The 19,714-nt window shown below is 40.8% G+C and overlaps 1 protein-coding gene across 2 annotated transcripts in view; it reads left to right on the top strand.

The window, feature by feature from the left end:
* The window catches only part of plcg2 (phospholipase C, gamma 2), a 45,880-nt gene that overhangs the window by 12,405 nt on the left and 13,761 nt on the right, over positions 1-19,714 (top strand). Inside the window, exons 2-18 of one of the 2 annotated variants that reach the window (XM_005449213.4) lie at positions 7,083-7,274; positions 8,376-8,525; positions 8,854-8,947; positions 9,910-9,957; positions 10,850-10,934; positions 11,059-11,139; positions 11,235-11,278; positions 11,379-11,451; positions 13,000-13,101; positions 13,369-13,487; positions 13,612-13,697; positions 14,668-14,785; positions 15,031-15,199; positions 15,289-15,384; positions 15,797-15,883; positions 16,326-16,495; positions 19,114-19,314. In XM_005449213.4, the coding sequence (XP_005449270.1) occupies positions 7,091-7,274; positions 8,376-8,525; positions 8,854-8,947; positions 9,910-9,957; positions 10,850-10,934; positions 11,059-11,139; positions 11,235-11,278; positions 11,379-11,451; positions 13,000-13,101; positions 13,369-13,487; positions 13,612-13,697; positions 14,668-14,785; positions 15,031-15,199; positions 15,289-15,384; positions 15,797-15,883; positions 16,326-16,495; positions 19,114-19,314 (1,907 nt within the window). In that variant the 5' untranslated portion in view covers positions 7,083-7,090. Of the gene's footprint in view, positions 1-7,082; positions 7,275-8,375; positions 8,526-8,853; positions 8,948-9,909; positions 9,958-10,849; positions 10,935-11,058; positions 11,140-11,234; positions 11,279-11,378; positions 11,452-12,440; positions 12,563-12,999; positions 13,102-13,368; positions 13,488-13,611; positions 13,698-14,667; positions 14,786-15,030; positions 15,200-15,288; positions 15,385-15,796; positions 15,884-16,325; positions 16,496-19,113; positions 19,315-19,714 lie in introns of those variants that run through there. The other variant, XM_005449214.3, reaches the window with a different exon arrangement.

A 19,714-nucleotide genomic window follows, 5' to 3' on the forward strand; every position in this document is an offset into this window, starting at 1 on the left:
GCCCCACAAGCTCATCTTTGATGATACCTGCCCAAACCAGTACTCCACCTCCACCTTGCTGGCGTCTGAGTGGGACTGGAGCTCTCTGCCCTTTACCAATCCAGCCACGGGCCCATCCATCTGGCCCATCAAGACTCACTCTCATTTTATCAGTCCATAAAACCTTAGAAAAATCAGTCTTGAGATATTTCTTGGCCCAGTCTTGACGTTTCAGCTTGTGTGTCTTGTTCAGTGGTGGTCGTCTTTCAGCCTTTCTTACCTTGGCCATGTCTCTGAGTATTGCACACCTTGTGCTTTTGGGCACTCCAGTGATGTTGCAGCTCTGAAATATGGCCAAACTGGTGGCAAGTGGCATCTTGGCAGCTGCACGCTTGACTTTTCTCAGTTCATGGGCAGTTATTTTGCGCCTTGGTTTTTCCACACGCTTCTTGCGACCCTGTTGACTATTTTGAATGAAACGCTTGATTGTTCGATGATCACGCTTCAGAAGCTTTGCAATTTTAAGACTGCTGCATCCCTCTGCAAGACATCTCACTATTTTTGACTTTTCTGAGCCTGTCAAGTCCTTCTTTTGACCCATTTTGCCAAAGGAAAGGAAGTTGCCTAATAATTATGCACACCTGATATAGGGTGTTGATGTCATTAGACCACACCCCTTCTCATTACAGAGATGCACATCACCTAATATGCTTAATTGGTAGTAGGCTTTCGAGCCTATACAGCTTGGAGTAAGACAACATGCATGAAGAGGATGATGTGGACAAAATACTCATTTGCCTAATAATTCTGCACTCCCTGTACAAAAGTATTCTAGAGTCACATTTGAGGCCGTCTGTACCACAGCTACTGATGATCCACAGCAGCAAATCTGCAACAGAACGTCTGAAAAAGAAAAGAATGGAGCTGCTGCAATGGTCCAGTCAAAGTCCTGAGCTCAGCCTGACTGAAAGGGAGCTTCAGAGAGCTGTGAGACTGATAAAGTCATACAGAAAATGATTATTTCTTGCTAAATCATGAGGTGTAATTAGTTTTTCACCGGGCTGCATATTACAAGGTTGCTGCCTTAAAAACCTTTGTTTTACGGTACAGTTTTAGCTCCCGAGATAAGCTTGTTAAAGTACTGTTGCATCACCTTCATTTTTAACTTTCACATGTTGGGTACTTGTTCCTAGTGCACATTTACCTCACAGTGTACTGACTTCACCTCATTGCATAGTGAGTTGACAGCATCTCCTCCGCTACATAATAACAAACTTGTTACGTTCCCTCAGAGTGACTTCTTTAGCTAAAAGTTAGCTGTTGCAACTTTGAGTTTTGTTACACCAGCAACAATATCCTCGAAAGGCCTCACCACCATAACTGTATCTCCACCTGTGTGGTGGAGATACAGTTAGCTTGTATGAGCTATCGAGGTAAGCTTGTTAACGGCCGACAGACAATTATGATCATCTCGGCTTGTCTCGACGTGTCTGCCATCGTGATAAATGGCCCGACTGACACAACCGTTTCGCTATCATACAGCTGCGCGTCCCATCATCTGCAGTCAGAGGAAGACAGAAAATCCCCATGTGTCATAGGTTTACTTTATTTCCTTTGTGAAAACAAAAATAAGTGAAAAATTTTGTGATATTTTAACAGGAATGAATTGTTTAGGTGATGAACTCATTACTTGAATTCCAAATTTAACATAATTTATTTGGCATTTGTCAGCATCATCAGTGAAAGCTGTGCCAACATGTGTCACAGCAAAGCGTGTCGAAGTTACATGCAGAAGTTACAGTAGGTTGCAGTTAGCTGCAGTGCCAGCAGAGGGAGATATTTTATTTCAAGCCGATATGAAAATAATGAGTTTAAACAAACTTTACTAACACATGTAAATACATATTAGCCACCTAGCTTAATCGTTTCTGGCATAGAAGGACCCTGGAATGTATTTCATAAGTTTTTTGATCACTAGCGATTTCTTGGCTTTAAATGTATTATCTCCCCCTGCAGGTAGGGTAGGCTACTTGGACCGGCGTGTCTGTTATGTGCTTTCCCATGATATTAGGTTGCTTGGAGACGTTGTTTGGCCTGAGACTAACAACAACCAAAAAGCATAACAAACAAAAGCTTTCAAGCTTTTCTAGGCTTGCACTACGTCATGCACACCAACAAACCTCATGCTTCTCATGTGTTATACTGAACACACCCTCCCAGTTTGGTGATTTCTCTGATGTGTCAATGATACTGCCCTGCAGCCCGGGCATGCAAACTCTAACTGTAGTTTGCTTCTTACATTAAAAAGTCATTTTAAAGCTTTTGAGGATAATGGTATGTAGGTGCTGTCTGTCCGTCTGCAGGCATCTTGAGTTAAAACTGAAAGACGTAACCTTTACCGGTAAGCAGGACTGAGATAATTGTGATAAAAATCAAATTGAATTGAAAGCCAACTGATGTTGGACTGTTTATAGACTGTATATTGAAGATGGCCATAGCAACTGCGACTTCACACAGTGATTTCTGGAGGCTTAGGGTTTACATTTTGATCTTCTTTTTTTGAGTTAGAAGTACACGCTAGATGAGCGCATAAGGGCGTACAGGTGCAACACATATACGTCTGCTAGCTAATGCTAACTGACTATTTAGAATGCTACAAGTACAAATTGACTGGATTGTTTATACCACAGAGCAAGCCATTATCATTTGTAAGATAACTCCATTAGAAATGCTCCAAAAGGCACCAACACTGCAAACATGATGGAGAAGTCCAGTTTCAGGACTGGAATTAGCAGAGTGCTAGCTGCTACAGCTGCCTGGACCAGCACACATGCCACTCACAGCAGCTCATCCCTAACTTAACACAGTTGTTAGGAAGGGGGAAATATTTTGCAGAGGTCAGTTTTTTTTATATCAGTCTGCAAACATGTATATTTGTGCTGTAAGTCCAGGCGTTTAACTGTGGCGATCTGTGGCTCACTCACTTTTGGAGTCAGTCTCAAGAGGCAGCTAGAGAAACTGCAGCTTTTTGCACTTTGCAACATGAGTGCTTATGTAATAATGTACATGAGTTGAAATGTCAACACACTGACCGGAGTTGCAGCATGTGTGATCTCAACTTCCACTTCCTTTTGTCTTCTGCTGCCTTTCTGTTAGCACACGCTCCAAATGAGACGAAGATATGAAAAAGCAAAGCAAAAATAGAAATGGCGCCAGATCTGGAGTTTGGACATGCACCCACTCATCAGAAAAGACGTGGGTGAGGTCAGCTTCCCATTTCAGGCTAAAGTAGAATCCAGAAATAGTGAAAGAATTAACGTGTGGTCACATGGCTCAGAACATGGACATTCCTGTGCAGTGACCTGGATTCAACTGAAGCGATAAAGTCTGAAAACTGGGATGAGATGTAAATGAGTGATTTCTGTTGTTTGTCATCACCGCCGTGTCAGCCATAACGGTCATGCTTATGCCACAACTAGCTGATTGTCTGAGGCGACATGTGGCTATCGGAAGTCTCCCAAAGCAGCCAGATGACTGTAAGACACGCAGAACTACCACAAACCACACGGTCATGTTGCTATAGTCGTTTGGCTTCACCGGCTATGTATCATGCAGATATTTTGCATCTCCTAGTAGTTGTTTTGTGACTCTTCCTGGTTGTGTTATATCTGTTTATGGCCAATTTGCATGTCTTCATATCTTTGTGGTCGTTTTGCATCTCCCCACCTGAAAAAGAAGTAAAAGTTCACACTATATGGCTCGTTGTCCTGGGCAGTAATCCATACGTGCATTTATTCACTGTTTTCAGCTCAAGTATGTACATTTCTTAATCGTATGTGATAGTAAAAAGCATAATACATTTCTTGTTTGAAGAAGGGACACATCCGGAGGATCAGTAGGGATTCCGAATAGACTCTTAATATCTCTTTTGCCTCTTTGTGAAACTGTTGTGTAGTTCAAAACTATTTTCAGGCTCTTGTGTTGTGTCATTTTCATTGAGGGTCTTTATTTCCTATCAAGTATTCTCATTACCCGTGGATCTGCTCTGTCTTTCCTTGCACCCCCCGGTGCCACTCCGATACCGAGGGGTTCCACAGAGGTCAATCCTGGGTCCATTATTATTGTCTTTCCGTTATTGTCTTTTTTGTAGCAGGTATCATTTAATCTTTTAATTGCATTTCTTATCACTTTGAAAAGCACTTACTTATAATAAGTTTATTTACAGAAATGGCTCACAAAAAAATTGTACGGTATGAACCTATTCCCCAAACTTACTGGAGCTGCCAGAATCACATCACATTGTGCAACTTTCATAGACGACATTTTCTCAAATGACATTGAGAATAAGACAGTCCGTGGACGTCTGATTAACAACATCAGTGACTATCTTCCAATTTAGAATTAGAAGATTAATAAATTAGACAGAAAAAAGAATACAGAAGAGTGAAAACAAAGGAAACAATAAATGTCTTTAAAAACGATTTAATGAAACAGAACTGGGATGAAATGTTCAGAAACAGGATGTGAATGGTGCTTATGGTGAATTCCTTAGAATATTTACGTTATTGTATGATTCAAACTATCCAATAAAGCAATTTAGTAAAAAACATAAATATACAAACTGTCCATGGATAACAAAAGGTCTGCAAAAGAAAGAAAAATGCTGTATACAGAGATTTCTTAAGAAAGAGAAGCAAAGATGCTGAAATTAGATATGAAAGATATAAAAATAAGTTAATGAATATACTTAGATATAGTAAGAAGGAATTAGATAATAATAGAAATAATATTAAAAGAATATGGGAAATATTGAACAGTGTTATAAAATGTGGGGCTGGACTAAATAGCCATCCCACGTATTTCAGTGATAATGACCATGAAGAGTATAATATGGATGCTGTAGCAAACAGCCTTAATGAATTCTTTGTAACTGCTGAAAGAAATTTAGCAAGAACAATCACTGATCCTGGGACAGCAGAGGAAAAACTGGATACCCCGATAGACAGAATTCCTTATTCAATATTTCTCACAGCTGCTGAGGAAAATAAAGTTTTTGAAATTGTAAAATAAAGTAAAAATCCGAAATCCTTGGATTGTAATGATATTGATATTCATTGAGGGTATTTTAAAACCATTTACTTACATCTGTAATTTATCATTTCAAACTGGTCGATTTTCAGACAGAATGAAAATAGAAAAAGTTATAGCTTTATACAAATCTGGCAATCAAATCTGGCTATTAGATTCAATCACAAATTCCACAGACAAAAAGCAGTACGTGGCTGGGTTGTTCATAATCTTGAGAAAGGCATTGGACACTATAGAGCATGATATATTAATAAGAAAACTGGAACTTTATGGTGTCAGAAGCATAGTTTTAACTGGGTTCTGTGTTATTTAAGAGACAGGAAGGAGTTTGTGAAATTAAATTGTTATTGCTCTTTATGTATGGATATTGCTTGTGGTGTACCCCAGGGCTCAGTTTTGGGCCCCAAATTTATCACACTTTTAAAGTGTCCAAAGTATTAAAAATGTAACTCTTTGCTGATGATACAAACATTTTCTGCTCTGGTGATGATCTAAGTCGACTAATGAAATAAGTGAAGTGAAGTTCTCTCTTGACAAAAACACATTGTCATTAAATTTGAATAAAACTAAAACTGTGTTATTTGGTAATAGCAGTTTAAGCACAAATGTTAACATTCAAATAAATGAAGTTGATACTGGGTGAAAATACATTTCTTGGGGTAATAATAGATGAAAAACTACGATATATAAGATATAAGATATAGTCATTCCAAAGTATCAAGAAGCATTGCAGTACTAGTAATACTATTACAATGCTAGTTGCATTACTAGCATTGTAATACTAATCCAGTCTAATGCTGCTAGACATCACTTCATATTTTCCACTGTTCACTGGTTTCACCTTACGTAAGCTGTTGTGCAGAGGTCTGGGGCAATAACTATAAAACTATATTACGTTCACTTTTTACTCTAAAAAAAAACAGTTCAAGTCATCCACACTGCAGGTTACAGGTTATATACAAACTCACTACTCCTGCACTCATATTGAAATAGTGAAATTCCAAACAGCACAGATTCTGTTCAAAGCAAAAAAATAATGAGCCACCAGGTAATATTCAGAGTATGTTTTTGTTGAGAGAAGGAAGTTATAACTAAAGGTGTTTTTGTAACTTCAAGCTGTGACTGTGCGCAATACCAGAAATAGTCTTTGTGTTTCTGTGCGTGGAGTGAAGCTGTGGACCAGTTTGAGCATACAGTTGAAGCAACGTCCAAACATAAAGCAGTTCAAAAAGAATTATAAAGATCTGATCTTCATGAGTTATAAAGAAAAGGGAAACGCTGAAATTCAGTGAATGTCTCTGTTTAGCTTATGATTACTGGATTTTACAATTAACTTTTCAAAACTGGAGGTATTGGTTTTGTTGTGTGGAGTCAGAGTTAATGCAGATTATATCAGTAAGGAAGCTGATTAAATGTTGGCCAATAACTTCTGACAAAGGGGTGGGATTAAATACGTGTGCACATATCGAAATATTAGCTCTATTTTGTGTGGCATTCTTTCTTCTTTTTGTTGCTAAATGAACTTCTGTATATTGTTTATATGATTGAAACAAACAAACAAACAATACTTTCTTTTTCTAAAGGCAGACAGTTTCAAATTAAAGACCTGCACATTTCAAAGTAAAACAGCAACCAAATGTATTCAATAAACACAACACGAGTGGTGTAACATTAATAATAAAACGTGATTTTTTTTTCCTTTCATCATCGTATTTCGTAACTTAAATAAAGGCAGGATCGATTTAGTGATGCCTTCTGGAGTAAAGTATGATTTATGGAGCTGTAGGCGAGGTTTGTGGGAAAAACATACGCACTGCTTTAAAGGCCATTGCAGGATTCATAAATGTGTCACAACAGGGAGGATTTTACTCTAGTACGCACTGACTGCAAGGTGCCTGTGATGACTGATGGGTTAGTTGTTGTTTAAAATAGTCTCAGCCAGTAAAAACTAATGTTTCCCACGTTTTCCTAATTATTCAAAAGTCACGCTTCATCTTTCTCCCACCCTGTGTCAGCTGCAGAGATGGCTCGTTTGGGGCAGCAGGGCGAGATGACGGAGTACAGGAAGATCGTGATCAAGCGGGATCTGGAGATGGGCGTGGTCATGACGGTGTTTCGGCAGAAGGCAGAGCGGCTCACTGTGCAGGTCATCATGGAGACCCGTCAGGTGGCGTGGACACGTACCGCAGACAAGACTGATGGCGTCTGTAAGTATTTGAGCCTCAGTTGTACGACCTGAGGGTCGCACTGTTGTTTCCTCTGTGAGGCTTGTTGTCATACACCATGATGCTCCAGCTCAGAATCTGTCAGGTTTGGTTCAAAACTTTCAAAAATGGGTTCATCTGAAGCAGGATGTGACATGTTTTAAACCACACCATCCACACTCCTTTCTCTGTGACCTTATTTCCCGTTTCCTAGTATCTATATAGCCGATGTATGTAACCACGGTAACGTCAGCCAGTGTTTTGGGCATTTTAAAAGCCACAATGTTACCATCTTGGTCACTGCCTCGTTTCTGTTTCTGTTTTGTGACCCTATGACTAATCACAACATCCCTATAAAAATAAATATCAAACCACACCGCTAATATCAGCTTCACGAAGCTTCAGAGATGACTGCGGCTAAAAAAGGAAGTTAACCTTACATCATATAATCCAACCAGTTTATAAAACAATGTGTTTATTTTGTCTAAATTTCTCCTTGATGGTGTGATTTCACTTTATTATTATAAATGCATTTGAGATATTTTAACCTTTATGTGATGGGACAGTGGAGAAAGACACAGAACATAGCCTCAAATCCACGCCGCTGCATTAGCCTTATGGCATATGGGTCACCTGCTGAACACAGGGTGATTCCACCCTAAAAAGGAGATAAAAAAACGATGCCCGATGATCAGTTTATCATATCTGTGCACAGAGGCCTGATATCTTATCACATGGCTCTGGGGAAAAGATGTGTTAATTATCCTGTTTGTGCGATATAATTGGTAAATGGGGTGGCTGTAACTCAGGTGGTCAGCTACGAACTGCAAAGTTGGTGGTTCGAACCCAGTCTGCTGCAGTCTGCGTGCCAAATATCCAGAAGCTCCACCCCGTTTGTGGTAGGTTTGATAAAGGAGAGGATGAACTGAGGGGCCCAGTGTTAGTCCAAATCACGCATTGCTACTTTAGTAAAGTCTATGAATAAAATCTAAGTTTGGAAATATGCATTACAGGTCTTTTTCCGTAATGATGATGGTCGTGAAGTTAAATCACATCCTTTAAAAACTGTAGCTGCTATAAATAAACACGTGTGCTGTGTTTCAGTGGACCTGTCTGAGATCCGAGAGATCCGTCCGGGAAGGAACTCCAAGGACTTTGAGCGCTTCAAAGATGGGAAGGACAAGCACGATGAGAGCACCTGCTTCACCATCTTCTACGGCTCCCAGTTTGTTCTCAGCACCCTCAGTCTGGGAGGTGAAGCTTTATGGATGTTTCATGCAGTGTTTATAACAGAATTTAGTAGCATCAGAAATATGTGTGTGCTGCACAACAAACTCGTAGTTGCCAAGTGGATTTGCGTGATGTATTTGCATCTTCTTTTCATTTCCCACGCCTGCTGTTAAGTTCTTTTGAAGTTTTTCAATGCATAAGTGCACCTGTTGCTCCAGGAAGTGCTCAGTGCAGGCTAATTTGTTTTAGGGGTAAACAGTAGTTTTAGTGTTATGTATGTAATATAACCAAATCCACTGGTGTTTTCACAAACACATCTTTGAGTAATGTGTCTTTTTTTCTCACTGTGCAGCTGATTCTGTGGATGATGCGCAGAAATGGCTGGTGGGACTTGAAATGCTGAGGGAGGAGACTCAGGCATCACCGACCCCAGTGCTCATAGAGAGGTAGCCATGCACACTGCAGTGTTTCCATGACCTCAGACAAGATCACACTGACATTTATTCATTCTGTGAAGATTTCCTCCAACCATAGCTGCCTCTAGTTTAAAGCAAAACATTATCCTAAGGTAGAGGTGTCAAACATGTGGCCTGGGGGCCAGAACTGGCCTGGAAAAGACCAGCCTGCGAGACAGCTTTGGAAAACGTGAAAGATGGCAGAAAGTTTTGGACTTTTAACTGTATTTTTACACATTTTGCAGCTTTTCCTGCTGCTAAACACCTCCCCTAAGCCATTTCATCTGACACCAAAGTTGTTAAGTGACAGATAAACATTTAAATGACAGAAAAGTTCCTGTTTTTCACTGTTTACTATAGAAACTTTGGTTTTAAAAAAATAAAATTAATTTTGCAAATACGGCACATTGTGGCAGTGAGCTAGCAGAAACCTTATCATGTAGAAAAACTGAGAGGTGCTGCACTTCTTTATCTTATATTTATCTTATATTAAGATATTTCAGGGATGAATGTGTAGTTAAACATCTTTAGAGTGACAGAATGTGAAGTTTCACTTGTTTGGCCCACTTAACTTAACGAAGTGGGCTGCAAATGTAAAAATGTAAACTCTTTGAGGTCTTTGTTTTTCCATCATCTAAACATAAACCTACACTTTTAACAAGTATTTGCTCTAAAATGTAACATTGTACATACTGTTAAGATGCACCTAACAATATGAGTCATGCAAACACCTACAGACACACACCGACACCCAGCTGTGTTTCCATGACTTCACAGGACACACACACACACGCACACACACACACACGCACACACACACACACACACACGCACACACACACACACCACACACACACACACACACACACACACGCACACACACACACCCCTCCATAGTTATTTGTGGCTGCACTGCTCCGATCATTGATCTCTCTGTGTTATTGCCCCTCCAGCTGGCTGAGGAAGCAGATGTATTCTGTTAATCAGACCAAGACAAACAGGTATGCTAAATATAAAGATTACCTACTAACTGTTTAGTTTATGATACTTACTAATTTATTTATTTATTTTTTACAAAATAAATCCAGTGGTTTTACCAGTGTGCTGCACCCCCGAGCGCCGGTCCCATCAGTAATAGTGCCTGTTTGCCTTCAGCCACCTCTGCTGTGTTTAATATGGATTCTTTAAAAATGAACAGAAGCTAATTATTCCAGCTGCCTATATGTAACATGTAGCTAGCAAACCAGCTATTCTAACTACACATTTTCCTCTCCCATCGGGGACTGGTGGAAGCACCGCACTGAACGCAAGTTTCCCTTTAAAGTTTTGTAAAGTGAGTTAAAGAGTGAAGAGTTAGTGAAGCGACAAACTGTGGAGAGAGCATGCTCAGTTCCTGAGACTCTGTGGTCCACGCCCTCCTGCGTGCTCAGAGCGCAAGCGTTTTGAAATTACTCAATGTCCAAACTATTGTATGGAACACGTAAACAGCACTTTAATATGTTCATCATGTAACAGAATGAAAAAATAATTGGAACAAAGATGAAATCACGACTAGAACAGGACATAAGTCTGGCAACCTGTTCTACATGGTGATCTGACCCGTTTACCCATAATGCACTTAGCGATGCGTGTTTCTGTTACTCTGCAATACTTCACAGATAGTACTACCCTGTGTTACTGATGCTGCGCATTTCAACCCTGGAAACTTTAAAATTTCATGTGGATGTAATCTGGATCTCAGAATAATTTCATGTTGCGTACACTTGTAAAAACTCTGTTCTATACCTGATGTTAAATGGTCTTTTTTCTGCACAGAGGACAGTGTCTGAACATGCTATAACCAGTAATACTAAATGGTTTCCAGTCTGATCACACTTGGTTTTTTGTCTCCAGCATCTCCTTGAAGGAACTGAAGGCGCTGCTTCCTCTGATGAACTACAAGGCCCCGAGCTCTCGCACTCTGAAAGAAAAATTCCAGGTATTTTCACTTTGCGAATGCCTTTTTAAAAACATAGTTAAACCCCTTCAAAACACAAAATATACCAGTCTTCTGCAGCTGCTCCCGTCAGCTTGATCACAGCTTTCACGCTCTGCTTTCACAGGAAGTGGGCTCGAAGAAGGATCGCCTGGACTTTGAGCAGTTTCATAAATTTTACAACCTTCTCATGTTTGAGCAGAATGAGGTTGGTATGAATGAATGACATTACATAATATCACCAGACACGGGTTCTTGTTTTTCTAGCCCTTTCATTCATGCTGGGTTTGTGTTTTTTCTCAGATTCTTGACGAGTTCAAGAAAGAATCCTGCGCCTTCATTCTGGGGTGAGATCCCGTTTCCTCTCGTGTAAATAATTGCGATCTGATGAAGGATGCTCTGACGGCATCGTGTGAATGTGTGTTCCCTGTCTCTTCCGTCCTGCAGTAACACAGACAAACCGGATGCCTCGGCCGTTCTCCTGCACGATTTCCAACGATTTCTCATCTATCAGCAACAGGTAAACACGCTACAAGGAATAACGAGCATGTCGGACAAGCCGTGACTATATTTAGGGTGAGGATTATGCGGGAAGCAGACACAGAGTAGAATTTGGAAACTTTGAAGATGGAAAAGAGCCAAACAGCTAAAACAGGAAACAGATTATACATAACCAATCATACTGCAGCCAGCACAGGTCCAGGACCAGCTGAGTGGTGGAATTCATCTCTTTCTTTTCACTGTCATAGCAAAGATATGGGTAAATTTACTTCCATTCATTATATTTAAAACTAGTGTGGCGTTGGTTTATTTGCCTGGTGTGATGAACAGGGATTCTGTACATGTCTTGATGGGTACTTAAGCGAAGCTGTAATGTTTTTAAGCAGTGCACATGTGTGTGAGAACGACAGTTTGCAGGGATAAAAATGTTTAAATGTTATTTGGAGGCAAAGTCAACAAAACTTCTGAAGCTTTCAGAATTAGAGTTTTCTGGTGATTCTATGCATGCAGCTTTTAGACATATATGGACTCATAAACGTCTCTCCACATAAGGGCTTTAAAATAACTGCCTGGATTCATCCTAACATGCCTGCTGAGGTCTTTGGTTACAGTTAAACCCACTTAAAGGACATATATCTGATCTTTGTCTCATCATTTGTCATGGTCCTCGGTCATCTTACCCAGAGTTTGGGAGATTTGGACCTTTAACTTTTGGTTATTGAAATATTTTTCTTTTTCAATATTGTTTCGTGTATTTATGCCTGATATTAGTTTCCGAGTTTATTTAGACTTTAGTTCTCCCCGCTGTTCTGTCCTCTTGTCAATGTTCCTGATTAAGTTCATTCTTGTGTCCGTGTTCTCTCACTTCCTGTTTTATTTTGATAGTTAGCCGTTCCTTGTGCTTTGCTTTTAGTTTGCTGTGTTCCCCACCTGTTTCCACTTGCCTCATCACCTCTTGTAGTAATTATCTCAGTCTCCTCTTGTCTTTGGTTGACACATTGCTGTGTCTGCCCGAGTGGTTCCAGTAACTCCTTGTTGCTCCTGGATTTTGTTTCCTGATTTTGAATTGTGTGATTCCTTCACTGGTTCAGTGATAAATGTTTGCTTTACGTTTACCTCCATCTACTGCAGTTGAGTCCACTGCACAGCTGGTTATGACAACATTAAGCTGAATTGAAACAGGAAAAGACCGCCGTGTAATCCATTCATTTCAACAAAGTAACTGTATTTGGAATACCACCTTTTTAAATGATAACTGTAACAGAATACAGTTACTCATATTTTGTATTTTAAATAAATGACACCGGTACATGTATTCGGTTACTCCCCAACACTGACTGTGGTACGGTTACTTAATTTACACTCTATCTAAAGCAGCCATGTAGTTCCCCTTCTCTGTCTAAAGTCTGCTAAGAAGGCTTTCTTCTGATTTGCTCATATACAGAGATCAGCATGTTTATGGATTTCCTCTTTCGCTGACATCACACAGCTCTGGGACTAGAAAAAAGTGTTTGAAATGAACCATCACAGTCTGATATCTGATTTTTTGGGCTTTTTCATCCATCAGGAAACTTGGGCCAATGATCTGAACCAAGTCAGAGAGGTGATGACAACCTTTATTGATGACACCATGAGAAAAACCAATGACCCGGAGTTCACCGTCAGCGAGGTATTCAGCACCAACATGAGTGGACACCATCTTCCTTCTTCTGAGTTTGATAATCAATGCTAAAACTGAGTTTTGGCAGAAATGCAGTTGTGTTAAAAAACTTGATTGAAATTATGATCAACAGAAAGCAGCCTTTAAGTTTTTGGAGTGTTTAAGTGAATACATAATCATCCCGTAGCAGTTCTACAGCGTTGTGGAGTCTGGAAGGGCTGGGCTGGGGGAACAGGTTAGATTACTCTGGAATCTGAAGCTTTTCTCCTTTTCCAGTTCCTCGGCTTCCTGTTTTCCAAGGAGAATTGTATTTGGGATGAGAAGTTCTCAGACATCAGCAACGTGGACATGAACAACCCTTTGTCACATTACTGGATCAACTCCTCACACAACACGTCAGTTTGACTCCATCACACGTACTAATGATGCTCAGTAATATTTCCACATACAATTGGTTTCTTTAAATCTCTCTATGTGTGAAACATATAATGCAGCATGTCTCCTGTTGCTCTTCAACAGCTACCTGACAGGTGATCAGATTCGCAGCGAGTCGTCCACAGAGGCTTATGTCCGCTGTCTGCGTCTGGGATGCCGCTGCGTCGAATGTTAGTATCAAAGCAGCTACACCTGAATGATGGCACTGTTCAGGCCCGGCATCAGCATGCATCCTAAGTGATTCTGTTGCAAGTGGACAGCTCAAAGACAGCACTGAAGAAGCATTAAGGAGGCAGTGACGTCTGATCATTCAAACCAACGTCTCAGTGTAATCTGGGCTGACTGGGATACGGCTGCATGCTTTTACCAGCGTGTGTAGATGTGTCCTGAGCAAGGCTGCCAATTTTCTTATGTGTTCAGGTGTAAAAGACACTACCAAGCATTGAATAGTCGATAAAGCTTTTTGTACGCTTTACAGACCAGCGAGCCAGCTCTAACACTCAGTAACTCCCCTGCACCGATATCTCATTCATCACATATGCTTCCAAAAGAAAGAAAGAAAGTTGGTTGGTGCTGGTCAGAGCGACTGCTGGGGTCCTCACATGTTTGCCCACAAACTCGCGGTTAATGTCACAGTCTTCACGGTTGCTGATTACACATTTGATCTTTGAAAATGGAAAATCTGTGCATGCTAGTTTGTATCAAAGCGAGCGAGAAGTGATCACGAGCCCTCAGTCGAGATGCGAGAGCAGACTCAGACGCCAGGTGTGAACTTTGATTTTGAGCTGTCCACTTTTGATTGGCTCACTCAAGACACATGTTAATGTAGGCAGAACAAAAGTCAGTGACTGAAATAAAAAGATTTATTTTATAACTCTTATTTCTGTCTTAATAGTTTCTAACATAATTAACCACCCCGTCCACTCGATGTTTTGGGCATTTTCAGCTTAACTTGGCCAACTTTTATTTAATGCTTAGTAACGTTGACTGTTGATGAATCAACCACGGTTGATTGCTTCAACTTTGGAAATGACTCATACCATCACATGTAAAACAAGAGTTTTTAATGAGAGTTTCTGAGATTCCTTGCTCACTCAGTGTGTTCACAGTGTCTCTTTGTGTGTTACTGAATACAAACAGTGGACTGCTGGGAGGGCCCCGGGGAGCCAATCATTTACCACGGCTGGAGCAGGACGACGAAGATCAAGTTTGAGGATGTGGTCAGAGCGATAAACGAGCACGCTTTTGTCACCTCGGAGTAAGAAACAAAACAACCAGGCGTGTTACTCAAAAAATGCTGCCTTTGACTACTGTTAGATCTGAATATAAGCTGATGTTGTATCCAGATAAATCAACATTACAGTTTAAAGGTCTGAGAAGCAGCGATTCAATGTGATGATTTAAGAACTTTTTTTCAGCCTCTCTTAATTCATTGTGAAGGGATTCTGTTTTTTTCATTGGACCAATCAGAACCATCTCGGTAACCACGTCTTGTTGTCTCAGGTTCCCGGTGATTCTGTCCATAGAGGAGCACTGCCCTATAGATCAGCAGCGTCAGATGGCTCGTATTTTCAGAGAAGTATTTGGAGACAAACTGCTGATCGATCCCGTGGAGCACCTGGCCGAGCAGCTGCCTTCACCCACGCAGATGAAGGGCAAGATCATACTCAAGGTAATGTGGTCTGAGCGCATGCACGCGTCAGTGGAAACGACTTGTCACAGATTCCTGAAAACGGTGCTCTCCTTGGTTTATTTGAGCAGCACAAGAAGATCAACATGGAGGGAGGATTTACCGTCAAGGATGTTAGAAAGGGACAGAAAGAAGGAGACCTGGAGATCTGGGACCCTGTGGATCAGGTACTACCCTACATATCAGTGTGTGCCATTGATAGAAGAGGTTTGAGGTTTTGAGATTAAATGTGTTGACTTATGTCATCTAAATGTAGCTAAATCCAGTCAAATCAAATGAATTTCTCTTGATTTAAGTCGGTTCTTGCCACTCTTGTCACTTTTTGCCTCTATTATGATAATATTGTATTAAACTGCTGCATTAGTAGTGTAGCGTAACAAACTGACTTGTGTCTGCGCTGTGCTGTGTGCTCGTTGTGCGTCTGTAATTTTTTGTCATCTCTCTGTAATTCATTGACCTCACTGAACGAAAGCAGCGCCTGATGCTTTGTGTCCCTGTTGCTCTTTGAAAAGCTTCCTGAACAAGTGACATGTTTTGCATTGGAAGGTGGAAATGTAAATGTTCATTTCTCTTTGTCAGCGCTGGAACAAGCACTACTGTGTGATCTCTGACGACAAGCTGTACTACGCAGAAGAGTACGAGGATGAGGAAGAGGATCCCAGGAAGGTATAAACCAAAGTTTAGTAGCAAACTTCAAATATCAGGTTTATGTGTAAAGTCTTTTTTGGACATGTGGTGCAATGAGCTGTAAAGAAGCCAAAAGGGGATGTTGAAAGATGTCTTATATTAAAATTTGCAATAGATTAGTTATTATTTCCAAACTACAGTGACAATGATACTAAAGTAAAAGTACTAAGTATTTGGTTTTAAAACATACATTCAATAATAGCAGAGAAATAGCTCCTCCTAATTCATTTGATTCTTGTTACTCATGTAATAAAAAAATAGCATTTTATGATTATAGATGGCTAAGATAGAGTTTTTGTGATTCACTCGTCATTAGCGAGAAATGCTGGAGCCCTAACCCTGACTCCTCCAAGTTATTAACAGAAGTTTTACAATAATTTAGAAAAGTACTGCTAAAATTTTTGTTTTTGTGACGTTTCAGTATCAGGACCTTCACTGCTCGGAGCCGTGGTTCCACGGTCGCATGAAGGAAGGCAGGCAGATGGCCGAGCGGCTGATCCAAGAGTACTGTAAAGAGACCGGCGGACGAGACGGCACCTTCTTGGTCCGACAGAGCGATACCTTCGTTACAGACTATACGCTCTCCTTCTGGTACATTGTCCCATGTTTTTTCATCAGAATTACATACCAGCACTAATTTCTGTTTGTCCTTCCCCCTCTATGTGTTCCCTTCCTAAGGGTCGGACCTCGGTGTGATGTAGTGTAGAAAATGAGAAGGGTGAAAGATTTGAGAATGGGGCTCAGAAAATGTACAGTTTGGTTAACTCTGCTGTGAGAATGTGCCTTGTAGTGTGTGCTATACTTGCTATCTGACCGTCACATCTCCTTCTCCATGGTGGGAAGCACAGACACTGTGTGTGTTTTTTAAGAAATCAAACAGTTCGTATCGTTGAGTGTCAGTTTCTAAAGCTCTCAACAGACCCTTGAACATTCAGACTTCTGCAGGGAATCTTCGTAGAGCGTACGACGTTGTGCCTGCTGTTTACTGTGTGATCATGTCCAGTGCTTTACATGCGGTGCCAGCCATGATGGAAGCAAATCAAATGTGGAATTTTGTCCCTCTTGGGTGCCGGCTCTGTGTTTCCGGAGCAAATATATTTGTCCCTCAAGTTTTTCCCACTTCTTTCTGCATTCCCTCATGACATTTGTCGGTGCTTATATTAATGCTATGATTGTTATTCCTTATATTGAGATGATGATTGTTATTGTTTCACTGATAAATTCAAAACTGTGGTGAGAAAGTAGCAGGAAGCGGACAGGAATGGTAGTACTGGAAAGACCAAGCACAAGACCTGTGAGCTGCATCGATCTGAGGTGTAGTTACATTTCTAGGGAGGTAGACATCAGGTTTGTTCACTCGATGTTTGTATCTGAAACATCCTCAGCTGACAAAAGTGCAGTAAAGGTTATATAAAATGTACACTATATTAAACAGGCACTAAATCAACAATAAATAAACACCGAAATACACAATAAACCTGAATTCTAAAAAAAATTGACCGTCACCTGACAGCCTGATTCATGCAGTGATGTGGGCTCTAATCTGAGCTGCTGTTAACTGCAGGGTTCTGATAAGCCTGAGGAATTTCTTCTCTGCAGCAGAGGGAACTGCTGGCTTTCCTTTGTGGGGCTCATAGGAGTCAATTTCATCTGTATTCAGTAGTTTTTGCACTTAAACAACCTTCCTTGAGGTTTCTGTGCTCGTTAATAGTTTGTGCAGATGATGAATAGGAATATTGACTTTATACAAGATAACTAATGACATTACCCAGTAATTAAATGAATTCCACTAATAAAATCATCATTTACATTAAGGAATATGAAAAACAAAAAATTCAAATTTTCCCCACTTTAATTAAAGTAGGATTGTTGCTTATCTGCAGTGATTTGTGTTTGCCAGCAGTGAGCAGGGTGAGCACACCCTGTCCTTCCATGCGCTTTCACAGAGGTGGGTTTCAAAGCGGCTTGCAGAAGCAACAGCAGTTGTTTGCAGGCTAAAGCAGTTCAACTGACACATTTTATATCAGCTGCCAGGATAGCTAACTGAGCGCGGCTTCACGCTGTGTTCGATTCATGTGGTTCAAAGAGGATCTGTTATGCTTATTTCAGTTCTATATTTTTATTCTTGTACTTAATCTACCTTTCCTCAATTTAAAGTTTAATGTAATGTGACATTAAAGTAAGGCACTGAAATCATCCTCTGTGTGAAAGAAGCAGTTTCAACTGATTGGCTGCCCTTCACAAGTGGAAGTTTTAAACAGCAAATGGGCGGGGCTTCTGTGCTCACAGCCAGAGCTGTGTGCCTTAGATCGACTATGCTGGAGATATCCTCTCTATCATACGCAACCAAGAGTAAAAATAAAGCATCGAGATCCTGGTGTGTCACAGTTTGCATTAAAGCTGGACCTGAATTTAGACCAGAGAACAGAAAGGAACAAAGTCAGAGTGTAACTGAAAAGCTGGTGGTAATGTCTATAAAAACCCAACAAAAGGGTGAAAAATCCAGGGAACAAAATTCCAACAAAATTCCTCAGCATGAGGATAATGAGGAACCTCACAGAAGGGGTCACAGCAGTGAAAACAGACCATCCAAGAGAGGCCACACACACACACACACACACACACACACACTCTATAGTGGGGATTGAACACAGAGACACAAAGAAACTGTTAAGGACAATGAGACAGTGGAGGAAGTAAAACCTAACTATCAAAGTAAAACAGGAAACCAACAACAGCCATAACTGAAACAAGGAAACGCTGAAACATGAATGAACTTCTAGAGGGGGAACATAGAAAAGTGAGAGCGAAGGAGACAACTACATCTAACTACAAATACAAGAACCAACGACCAGAAAGGCAAAGGACTGAAGTCATTCCTAGAAAATCATGAAGTAAACACAAACCAGACACTCAGTAATTTATTAAGGAAATAAGGTCACAGTAGAACAATGACGAAATAAAAACTGTAATCCAAACTTTACACTTTAGAACAGAAAACCCAAACTGAGGGCATCGGTTCAGCTCGGTGGGATGAGCCTGGACTTGAATACGACCCTGAATAGGTCAGCTGTAAATGCTTTGGTAGCTTCATGTTTCTGCTACAGTGGAGAAGAAAGCTTTGAATGAGTAGGTGTGTCCACATGTTTGAGCGGTGCTGCAGTGATGCAGATGTCATTATTTCTGTCATTTGTTTGCACGTGTTTCAGGCGAAGCGGGAGGGTGCAGCACTGTCGCATTCGCTCCGTCACAGAGGGCGGACACACCTCCTTCTACCTGACGCCAAACCTGCACTTTCCCAGCGTGTACGCCCTGATCCAGCACTACAGAGACAACCCGCTGCGCTGCCAGGACTTTGAGCTGCGCCTCACCGATGCCGTACCAAAACCTGACTCACATCTGCAAGAAGGGTTTGTCCCACAGTGCTAAAATGCATCACAGACATCAGAGGGTGCTGAATCATTTTGCAGTGTGATGAGAAATAACGACTTCTCAGCTTATAATAAAAAACCAAACCCTTGTTTGATGCAGGGCTCCACATCGATGTTCAGTTTTAGTTGTGTTACTGGAGCTAAGCTTTACATCTCACATTCAGTCCCACACACATATGCATAGCTTCGGTTTCTCACTTTCACACTTTCACACATGCACACCCACGGATGTATAGTAACTGCCCTCTCACTTCTTTCAGCCTTTTTTATAAGCAGAAGAAAAAAAACTCCTGTTTCTGACAAAGCCAAGCCATCAGCTGATAAGCAGACATGCCACATAAATGTTTAAGGGTGTAACCCTCCTTGTGTTTGTGTGGAG

The sequence above is a fragment of the Oreochromis niloticus genome, linkage group LG7 (genome assembly GCF_001858045.2).
Source record: "Oreochromis niloticus isolate F11D_XX linkage group LG7, O_niloticus_UMD_NMBU, whole genome shotgun sequence".
NCBI classification, from domain to species: domain Eukaryota; kingdom Metazoa; phylum Chordata; class Actinopteri; order Cichliformes; family Cichlidae; genus Oreochromis; species Oreochromis niloticus.